The sequence below is a fragment of the Phacochoerus africanus genome, chromosome X (genome assembly GCF_016906955.1).
Source record: "Phacochoerus africanus isolate WHEZ1 chromosome X, ROS_Pafr_v1, whole genome shotgun sequence".
Lineage (NCBI taxonomy): Eukaryota > Metazoa > Chordata > Mammalia > Artiodactyla > Suidae > Phacochoerus > Phacochoerus africanus.
In genome coordinates, this window is record NC_062560.1 from 46,139,327 (window position 1) to 46,150,915 (window position 11,589).

An 11,589-nucleotide genomic window follows, 5' to 3' on the forward strand; every position below is an offset into this window, starting at 1 on the left:
GCCGGCCTACATCACAACCACAGCAACACCAGATCCGAGCTGCATCTGTGACCTACATCTCAGCTTGTGGGCAACACTGGGTCCTTAACACACTGATCAAGGCCAGGGATTGAACCCACATCCTCATGGATACCAGTCAGGTTCTTAACCCTCTGAGCCACAACAGGAACTCCAGAAAGATATACTCTTAAATATACTTAATCGAGCAAGAGAGAGGACACGAAAATAGCCCTCTCCTCACCTCTGGTTATTTTTGTTTTTTAAGGTTTAAGTGAAAGTTTGGTTTCTCTGTCTTTTTTTTCCTTGCTCCCAATTTTATTTCCCTTTTTCTAAACTTGTTGGATCTGTTATTTGTTTTCTTTCTAAGTTCTTTAGGCAGGGGTTTAATGCACTGTTGCTTTTTTGTTGGCCACACCCGTGGCAGGCAGACGTTCCTGGGCCAGGGATCGAACCTGAGTCACTGCAGTGACAATGCCATATCCTTAACCACTAGGACATCAGGGAACTCCCATTATTGCTTTTTTGTACTGAGGCAGGCTTCAAGGCAATACAGTCCCTAAGTATTGCCTTGGCAATCTCTCAGAAAATTAGTCTTACAATTTTCCCTTTTGCCCTATGCTCCATTATATTTTGGCCTGGCACCATTTATAATCCTCTGTATTACAATTTTTGATATTTTGATATTCTGCATTCATTTTGATTTTTTAACATGGTGCATTAAAACTACCTATTCTGGGAGTTCTGGTTGTGGCTCAGCGGAAACGCATCTGACCAGGATCCATGAGGATGCAGGTTCGATCCCTGGTCTCACTCAGTGGGTTAAGGATCCAGCGTTGCCACAGGCTGTGGTGTAGGGCGCGGACGTGGCTCGGATCTGGCATTGCAGTGGCTGTGGCGTAGGTCAGGGGCTACAGCTCCAACTGGACCCGTAGCCCGGGAACCTCCGTATGCCTCGGGGGCGGCCCTAGAAAGCAAAAACAAACGAACAAATTACTTATTTTGACCACGGAGTTTTGTTTCTGTGGCCCCTTAAATTTTGCCCCTGAGGCAAATGCCTCTGTTATCTTACCTGGACCTAGGCTTGGCCCTGTGATTTCCCCCCTGCACAGGCGTTCTGCTCACAACTGTCTTTGCAAGTGGAGGCCTGATGCTCAGAAAGGTTCCAACCACCAGAGACAGCAACCTAGGGACACGGCCTTCCAGGAGAAGATCCTACGTTCCTTCTCCTTCTGTGCCTGTCACCCCTTTCCTATGAGATGTGGGGCTTCCAGCACAGGAGAAGCCTCTGGGCATTTCCAGCTGCGGGCCCTGAGCCTGGCCAGCTCACTTCTCCATTTAGAGAGGTGAAAGGCCAGGGTCTCCCCCTCCAGGAATAAAGCCCAAGGATTGTTGAGCTCTTCCAGACCCTTGTCAGGGCCCTGTGAGGCCCAAAGCATTCCTCTCTCGGCTGGAGTCTGTCAGTCAGTTCTGGCACAAATCAAGTTTCCTCACCCTGAGCTTACCTCATCGCTGCAAGTTTCCCTGAGAAATGATGCAAGAGAAACTCTTAGAATCCTCAAAGGTCAGAGCTGGAGGGGCCCTTGGAGACCCTTTTGCCTCAACCCCCCTCAGTTAACAGAACATATAACTTCCTTTGCTCTATTTCCACGTTCCAAGGACTCCCCAAGGCCACCTCCTAATAGAAGTCGGGAGCCCGTCCAGAGCCAAGTTAATCAAGGAAGTAAACGACTATGGGACCCAGCTGTGCTCAGGGAGGATTGAATCATCAGAAATACAGCCCCGGCCCCGGGATTTGTTTATTAAGGATTTTCTTCAAGGACAGAGAGAAGGATCTATGGTGGCTCAACTCCAAAGATTTTCATGGGGTCGGGGCTGCGGGTGGAAAAGGTTTGACTGGCTTTCCTCAGGGCTGGGGCTGGGGGGGGGTGTGTTTTAAGGTCCTGCTTGGAAGGGGGCCTGCTGACTTCCATCTGACCGGCCCAGGCAGGGTGGAGGAGTTGGCAAAGTTTGCCTCGGTGCAGCTCACCCCCCAACCCCCCCAAAGCGTGCCCCTCTGGGTCCCACCCTCACAGAATCTTTCTTTCAGTTTGGAGATGGGGCAAGAGCACTTGCAACTGCGCTAGGATGGGCTTTGAGAGGTCCAGCTTCCTTTCCATATCTGAGTTGTAACAGCATCCTCCTTGCAAGGAGAATCCATTCTTCTTGTTTAACCTCTAAACTGTGAGGGTGCTTTTGGTCTGCATTTTCCAGGTAAAGAAAAAGGCTCGGAGTCTACTTAGGTGACTCAAAGGCCAAGCAACTAGTAAGAAGCAAAGCTTTGCCTTTCGGAGTTCTGGTTGTGGCTCAGGGGGTTAAGAACCCGACTAGCATCCATGAGGATGCAGGTTTGATGCCTGGCCTTCCTCAGTGGGTTAAGGATCTGGCATTGCTGCAGACTGCAGCGTTAGGTGGCAGAGGCAGCTTGAATCTGGTGTTGCTATGACTGTGGCATAGGCTGGCAGCTACAGCTCTGATTCGACCCCTGGCCTGGGACCTTCCATATGCCCTGGGTGCAGCTCTTAAAAGAGAGTAAAAAAAAGCTTTACCTTTTGAGTCTAGAAGGATATCACATCCTATGCCTGTTCTAAGCCACAGGCACCTCAAAGATGCCGAGGTATATGCCACAGCAAACTAGCTCACAGAGAACCACAGGGCTGAAACCACGGTCTTGATCTGATTTGCACTGAGATCCAGCCATGCGATGGCCATCTGAGAAGCAGCCAACAAATCTAGGAATTTAGTGCTCATCTCAAAGGAGACATTGGGATTCACATAGGGTGGCTGTGCGGAAATTTCCCTTCTGTAGCTTTGTTCTCGAAGAATGCTTTTCTCTCAGACTACTGGAAAACAAGGGAATCTCATCACTGGAAGGAAATGACTTATAAGGAAGCTTTATTTACATGGGTGGGGTGGGATGGGTTGGGGATCAAGTCCCCTTGTAGTTCTCTGCAGTATTTAACTGTGTGCGGTGATTCCTGGGTGTGTGTGTGTGTCTGCGGATAATAGACTGTCTTCGTTTTTTTCTTTTTTTTCTTTTTTTTTGCTTTTCAGGCCTGCACCCACAGCATATGGAGGTTCCCAGGCGAGGGGTCCAATCGGAGCTGTACGTGGTGGCCTACACCACAGCCACAGCAACGCGGGATCCGAGCCGCATCTGCAACCTACACCACAGCTCACAGCAACACCGGATTCTCAACCCACGGATCGAGGCCAGGGATTGAACCCACAACCTCATGGTTCCTAGTCGGATTCGTTTCCGATGTGCCGTGACAGGAACTCCCTTTCCTCGTTTTTTCAACTCAGCTAGCCCATCTGCAAACTCTTTTTTTTTTTTTTGTCTTTTTGCCTTTTGTTTGAGCTGCTCCTGGGGCATATGGAGGAGGTTCCCAGGCTAGGGGTTGAATCGGAGCTTTAGCCACCGGCCTACACCAGAGCCACAGCAATGTAGGATCCAAGCTGTGTCTGCAACCTACACCGCAGCTCATGGCAACGCCAGGTCCTTCACCCACTGAGCAAGGCCAGGGATCGAACCCACAACCTCATGGTTCCTAGTCGGATTCATTAACCACTGTGCCACAATGGGAACTCCCCACCTGCAAACTCTTAAAAGTGACCAAGAAAGCTATACCCTGGGGACTAGAGGGAGATGATCAAGTTATGCATGCAAATCTGGGAGACCCAGTGAGGCCGCAGGTGGCAAAACTCCAAAGAGTTTGTGAACCACAATTTGGATAAGCCAGATGACTTAGGAACGTGGACATGGGTTATACCTGTGTCTTGGGTGCTCAGAACATGACTGAGTGAGATCTGGACACAAGTCCAATGTTGTCTCGCCAGTCCTTGAAATTGGACCCATTCCCCCTCCCTTAGTCCAGATATATCTGACCAAGAAAACAATGACACAAATTTTAATTTTTTTTTTTTATTCATGTACTTTCCCAGCTTGTTGGACGCCCTGTATTGGCACAGTCCAACTGCTCAGATGTATTAGGAATTACAATCGTGTGGCATGCAGTTCGCTGGCCTGATGGTGGGGGTGCTCCAGCTGGGATGGAATGCTGCTAGGGTGGGGGGAGCAAATGGAGAGGAGTCGAAGGAGTTTTTAGCTCACAGGTTAGTGAGCAGCCAGTCTAGCAGTTGTTTTCTAGCCATGTTTCCCACAGCTTCATCCAGTTGCCGTTCCTTGGCGAACTTCATGACCTCTTGAAGAAGATCTCCTACGCTGTACCCCTTCTCTGCGGCCTTAGCTGAAACTTCCGGAAGCTGTGGAGAGGGCAGAGATAGCTGGAGTCCCCTGATGCCTTTGGAGCTAGGACCCAGATGGATAAAGTGAACTACACCCACCCGCCACCTTTCCTGTCCTTGATTCTGGGATTAAAGGCTGCCACAGATCCAGGGCTGGAGGCTGCTGACATGATTTTCCTTTTTCCTGGACCCTCCTCTAATGGCCTAGCTCAAAATGTCAAAGGTCTTTTCTTTTCAAGCTTCAACAAACAAACTCTGGAATCAATTGTGTTCACTAAATACTTCTCATCAGGCCCTGGAGCCTTCTGTTAATCTGTACTGACTTCTAGGTCAAGGCTAGGGGTTACCCATTGCCCTGCCTCCCTAAAAACAAGGTATATGAGATTGGAAGTAGGGAGGCTAGCCTGGGCTCAGGTCCTGGCCTGAAAATAATTGGGTTGAATATTTTATTTCTTTGGAATGCATCTAATATAGGAAGCAGGCTGTGGAGTGTGTGTGAGCTCGCAAAACAGAAGACTCCAAAACAGCTCCCTGATGTTTTAACAAAGAGTTTGTTGAAAGGCTCACTGATAAAGAGGAACTAATCTCACTCTCCTGCTCTTAGAAATGCACAGGCCTTGAGGTGTCCAGAGCTCTGCTTAGTTAATGGCTCCTCACATTTGTGTCTTTATGAGCTAAGGGTCATTCATGAGTCACATGATAAAGTAAAGACTTTTAAAAAATGGACTGCTCTTGGGCTCTAAGGTACCATACTGCCTCCCTGCCCCTACCCCTTCCAACCCTCTTTCTGCCTGTTCTTTGTTGCATTGCTTACCTTTTCCAGTTGTCCATCATCATCTCCCATGAAGTAGAGCATGGGCACGTTAAATTGGGAGGCTGCAATCCACTGCAGGACAGCCTGGAGCTGCTTTTGCAAGCTGCTTGTTGAGCACTGGTTATTGACAATGACTTCAGGTCCAGGAGAGTCTTGATAGTTCTGTGACATCCCACCATCATGACTACGTTTGGGGCCGCCGACCTGGTAATTGGCGTTGTTGGCCAAGGCTGCTTGTTCTTCCAGTTCGGCAAGGGCTGCCCTGTTGTTGCTGTACTTAGCCATGATAAGGCAGAGCTTCATCACAGACTCTACCAGTTGATCTATAAATTGTCGATTCACCTGCTTCATTCCACTGATAAAGTCAAGTTCTTGATTGTCCTGGCATTGGTCTTCCCCTCTGTCAGGCCTCTTGGACATGGAAGATGCCTTGTTTGTCCTGGGCTCTGAACGTTTGTTCTCACCTTCACATAGATCTTCACAGTGGAAGGGGCTCTCACCAAGCAGTTTTTGGATCAGTGACAGGACAATGTTTGACATATCCAGCTTCTGGGAGTCCATGTGTTGATTCTCCTTTAAAGAGGTGGATGGTCCAGGTGCTCCATGAGATTCTAGATGTTTCATTGAAAGCGCCTTGGCATTTTGGTTACCTCCACACTTCTCGTATTGAGTACTCTGAGTCATATAGCCCATGGTAGAACCAGGACAGTCATCTTCAAATGCATCTTTGCCCTTGGCTTGCTGGGTCAGGTGGTACCGGATCAGCATAAGGGCAGAGACAATCAAGTCCTTTGCCAGTGAATCTGTGGAGGGGCTGATCTTCTCCCTCTTCTCCTCCTTGTTACTGATGCATGGTTTGCTGGCCATCTTGCCTGGATTCCCTTGCTTTTGGTTCCACATGGTCAGGCTCTCCTTGAGAATATGTTCACCGACTTTCTCAGCACTGGTCAATGGCTTGCATTCCTCTGGTTTCATTTTGCCTTTGTCCTTCCCCTTTGTCTCAGCCTTCATGGCTGAGAATTCAAGACTTTGGTTCTTGCATTTGGAATCATGGGACCCAGCTTTCAAGGATGCATATGACAGACTCTGAGATTTAGTTTCCCTTTTCTCCCCAAGAAGAGCACTGACCAGGCGCTTCAGCATGGCTTCCATGATGTCAGCAGCGTTTTGTTTCCCGTGGTTGAACAGATTCCTCTTGACTGCTGAGACAAAGTCCGAGTCAGTCATCAGGACCCCGGTGATGTTATGTAGGTTCTTCATGCAGGAGTCAATCAAATCGGACACAATTTCCTTGGTGTGTTTTAACAATACCCTCTTCAGGACCATACAGGCTGGAATTGGCTTCCCAGAGCTATGAACTTTCAAGGTCTTCATAACAGAGACCATCATGTCAGATGCCACTTGATTTGCATAAACCATGAGCCCTTTGCTGATTGAATCTGCAAATTCTTTGCTATCTCTTTGGCACACCTGTTTGTCTCCACCTTTGTTCTTGTTGGATAGTTCGCTGTACAGAAAGGTCTTTCGGCCACCTTCCCTACACTCTTCCCCAGTGCCCCGCATTTCTGCAGAGGTCATTTCCACAGCATCATGGGCCATTTCAGAAGCGATCTTGCTCACAGCACTGCGAGGGCTGTCTTTCCCTTTGTCCCCAGAGGGTGGATAGATGGAATGATGAAGACATTTGCTTCCACCTTCTAGCTTCTCCTTGATTTCCTTGCGGGCCATCTGGATCACCAGAGAAGATAGCCGGTTGACATAGAAGGAAAGGTCATCCATAGAACATTCTCCATCAGGGGAGATAACTGCCCTCTGATTACTAGGAGATTTGGCTGGCGGGGTGGAAGGACTCTGGTTATTGTTGGTGTTCTTGGATGCCGTCATTTCAAGACGTAGGTTTTGAGGTCCGTTGGCCATATAATCCATGTTCAGTTGATCAGCATAGACACTGTAGCAGTTCCCAGGGTGTAATTGGTGACATTCGCCCTCTGTATCTCCTACTTTATGTTTACAGCTAGAGGCTGAGGGACTCAGTGCATGTTGGAAACCTAAGGCGTACTTTTGAAGATCATTGAGAAGCCAGTTGAGGACACTTATGGGATCAGAGGGAGTTTGTTTGAAAAGGCACACAGATCCCTCTGTCTAAAAAAAGAAGAACACCTATCCATAAGAGTCTGGGTAGGTTACTTCTTTCCCCTATTTTATTTAGAAGATACATCCTCTAAGCTGCACAGATTAGGGATTTGACCTTGAGAATTTTCATGGGTGTATAACACGCAATCATATCCATCCAGACACGTTTGAACACCAGCAGCAGCAACAAAATCTCAGAGTATATACATTTGTACCCTTAACTCTACACAAGTCTCATCAATATGTTTGTCAATTTCATCTGCATAAGTGCGCTTATCTCCACGTATTAAAAATGTGGTCCAAAAAAAAAATAAATAAAAAAAAGGAGTTCCTCTTGTGGCGCAGAGGAAATGAATCTGACTAGAAACCATGAGGTTGGGGGTTCGATCCCTGGCCTTGCTCAGTGGGTTAAGGATCTGGCATTGCTGTGAGCTGTGGTGTAGGCCGGCAGCAACAACTCTGATTAGACCCCCTAGCCTGGGAACCTCCATATGCTGCAAGTGCGTCCCTAAAAAAAAGCCAAAAAAAAAAAGTGCCGGTGTGTCTGTGGTGTGTGTATATGCACACTGATATATCAATTCATGAGTGTGAATATTGTCAGTCTATACTATTAGTGCGTGAAAATGTGTCTGCGTGTATGTATGTGCATATGCATATGCCAGTGCACATATGTCACTATGTGTAAGCATGTGTAATAATGTGTTGATATCACTACACATTGTTTATGTCTGTGGTATAGGGCAGCATGTGCATGTTAGTATGTGTATTTTGTACATGTGTGAATGTAAAAATATGAGTGTATATATCCGCGTGTCTCTGAATATGTAAATAAGCAAGAGTCAATCTGAGTGGTCTGCCTATTTGTTTATGATATAAAGCCAGTAGCATGTATCATGCAGCTAAAAATGTTATTTACAGATGTTGAGGCATACATTCATCTATTAACATAATACTGATTAATATTAACATATGATTAATGTATACTAATATGTATGTTAAAATATGATTATATATAAATAGGTGATTATATAATGTCTGTGTCTATCAATAGAGTAGGCATCAGTTTATGTCATGTTTTATATTATGTCAGTGATTGACAATGTGTGTCAGCATTGCATACACTTTGGCATTTGAGTATGTCTGTGAGTTCATGAGTTGCATCTGTATCAATGTGTGTCTCTATGCACACAAACATGTGCCTAAATGAATATGTGTTACTTTAAGTTTGGGTGTGTGTGTGTATCAACATGAGTTATAAGTGTGTATGCCTGGAGTTCCCGTTGTGGCTCAGCGGGAACTGAATCTCAACTCAGATTCAGAAATGAATCTGACTAGCATCCATGAGGATGCAGGTTCCATCCCTGGCCTCGCTCAGTAGGTTAAGGATCCGGCGTTGCCTTGAGCTGTGGTGTGGTCACAGACGCGACTTGGATCTGCCATTGCTGTGGCTCTGGTGTAGGCCGGGGGCTACAGCTCGGATTGGACCGCTAGCCTGGGAACCTCCATCTGCTGCGGGCATGGCCCCCCCACCCAAAAAAGTGTGTATGCCTGTATCTGAGTCTGCATGGTTTCTGTGTTTTGATCAAGGCTTGCGTGTGTTTATGCATGGCGTGCTTGGATGTATATATGAATGTTTATGTGTGTCACATGCGGGCACATCAATGCGTCTGACTCTGTATATCTTTGTATATGTGTGAAAGTCATCGTTGTGAATAAGTCACTGTATATAAGTTTGTTATGCCAATGCTTGTGTGTGTCTATCAGTGTCACGTTCCTGGAAACACGAGGTCATGATAAGGTCCACTTTTTGCAAATAAGCTTAAACTACAATGAAGGAGACCTGCATTGTGTGTAGTAAATATGGGCTTGCTTTTTTAAAAACCAACACCAGATGTAATTTATCTGTTTATTAAGACACCAGGATGGAGCTGGCCACCCTCAACTGAACCCAAAACTCTTTGGAGAATTTGTAACTGGTTTTCCCTTCCTCAGGGGCCATTCTTATCACTCCAAATGCATCTGGGGCCAGAAATGATGCTGCTGGCTATAATATGAGCCTGGCATCACAGAACAAGAAATATTTGACTCCTCGGCACTGAAACCAAATATCTTATTCCAATATCAGCTACTCCAGGCTTGGGGACTCTAAGAGTGACTTATTTACTCTGATGCCCACCTCAGACCATCCTAACGGACGTAGCCTAGGATGTTGGCACAAAAACAAAAGGATTCTATATGTGACAGTGTCATGCCAGTGTAATTGCTTCTAACTGTATGCTTCCAGACAACCCGTATAATCTCTTAAGACAACAGGGTGGGGACCAGGCAACTACAGTTTTTGTTTGTTGTGGATTCTTCTCCATATCTTCTTTTTTTCATTATTGGATTCTGGGCAACATGGGGGTGCATAACTCCATTGCAAGCCAGCAAAGAACACTGCAAAGGACCTTGCTTATACGCCCCTATCTTTGTTAGGCTAGGCATTGAAAGATTCTCTTTGCAGTAGGTACTTCATATGAGAAGAGAGCATTCTGAGCCTCTGTGATTAGTGCTGTGGTGAGATACCTGGGCATTGAACTTACCCTGACTCTGAACTTAGGCCTGTGTTCTCTAGCATGTCATATTATTCAAATTTGGGGGCCTGTTTGACCATAGTTCTCTTTTTCTCTCTGAACCAGAGTCCTCCAGTTCAGCACTGGGCTCTGGGAATAAGATAGGGTAGACTCAGAGACTAAGTATACCTTAGACTGGTCTTGCTTCTCAGTATCCTTGATCACAATAATCTCTTTTTCTTCCAGATTCTCCAGGTGTAAGTCACCTTCTGAATCGGAACCAGCAGCATCCTATGGAATTAAGGGGCAAGATTCTCATGAACAGGTGTGTTTCGAGACTTTTCCAAGCTCGCTTCCTATTACCCCTTTTCTTTCCGAAGGAACGGTAGGCTTGTAATGTTACCTAGTCTTTGAAGAATGAGATGAAGTTCCCTCTACAAATTGCTACTCCCCTCCCTCTTCCCCTACTCCGCTGAAGGTATTTACAAAGCCATCAGTCTCAGGAACCATATTGCATTAAATATCAATCTTTTGGACAGGGGGTTCCCCCCCCCATTTTCTTTCTTGTCCCCGTGTTTCTGATATGCTACCTTCCATGCTTTCTTTCTTTTGGCCCTACCAGCAACTTAAGTGGCTTATAAGAAGAGATTTGGTTATCAAGAGTGACGGTGAGTTCTGAACCAGGGATCATGAGCGCATGAGAATGATGGCTTTCCATCTGAGTCCCTTCCACCTTTCCCCCCTCTGCCACCACCTTTCCCTTTCCTCCTGCTGCCGCTAATAACCCTCTCTCAGCAGTGTTCCACCCATTCCAACTCTGAGAGGAGCAGAGAGTACTCACCTTGGAATCTTTATCTTCCACATTCAGGGTGGACACATCAACAAAGCATATCTGCATCAAATTAGGAGGGTGAACTTAGAAAAATTCTAGAGAAAAGGCCTTCATCTCTCTTTCCAGGAGGTGAGAAGAACACCTACCTTATCGAGTTCTTGTGAAGACTGATTGATTGATTGGCAAAAGGTCTGTACATTGTTAAGTACTCAATAAATATTAATGCTAGGATTAGTATTAGGCAGACAGAATCTTAACGACACCTACCTGTGAGAGAGAGAGGCTGAAAATACCTTATCCGTATTTATTGAGAAAACTAATAGAGGTGCCTTGCCCAACAAACACAAACTCAAAAGGTGGAACTCATGTGAGAATTCCATTTCCCTGGCTCCCAGTTTTGGAGCACATGCTACTACACTAATGTTGCCACAATGTGTTTTTTGTTTGTTTTACTATGGTGATATAGAAGATTTTAGGTGTCACAAACATTTCTGTGTGTAATAGGTGCTTTTCTGGATGGTTCATTAGGAAAAACATGTACCATTACATCAAACCGGTGCTATTACAGATAACGTCGCTTAGGGTGATGGTAACTTTTAAATGTAAGTCAATTTTTAAAACATGGCAGAAATACTTTTACTTACTATGTGTAGGTAAATAATAGTGTGAGTGGTGCTTGAACACGATAAAACAATGTGAAGTACTATGCAATTCAAGTTTGGGAAACAGAGCGTGAAGTATCCTAGGCATCCTGCTTTAGGATAACTTACCTGTAGCTAGGTGACATTGTTATGCTTCAGAGATGTAAAGTGATAGAGGCTGGTAACTAGGCAACCACCACCCCTCCTCCCCTCAGGCTCCCCCCCCCCCCAACCTTCCCTCCCCAGCCCCTTTATTTCACTCCTCATCTTGCCCCCCCCTTGAATTGTCCCTGTGTGTGGTGTATGAGAACACTAGTCCCCCACAGACCTCGT

At 46.2% G+C, this 11,589-nt stretch overlaps 1 protein-coding gene across 1 annotated transcript; it reads right to left on the reverse strand.

Moving 5' to 3' along the window:
* Positions 1 to 3,973: 3,973 nt before the first annotated feature.
* Positions 3,974 to 7,240, reverse strand: AKAP4 (A-kinase anchoring protein 4). Its single transcript, XM_047764923.1, has 2 exons — positions 5,099 to 7,240; positions 3,974 to 4,302 (listed from the first exon to the last, which is right to left on the reverse strand). Exons 1-2 carry the CDS (start codon positions 7,022 to 7,024, stop codon positions 4,147 to 4,149), a joined length of 2,082 nt encoding a protein of 693 aa, XP_047620879.1. The 5' UTR covers positions 7,025 to 7,240; the 3' UTR covers positions 3,974 to 4,146.
* Between the last annotated feature and the right edge of the window lie 4,349 nt (positions 7,241 to 11,589).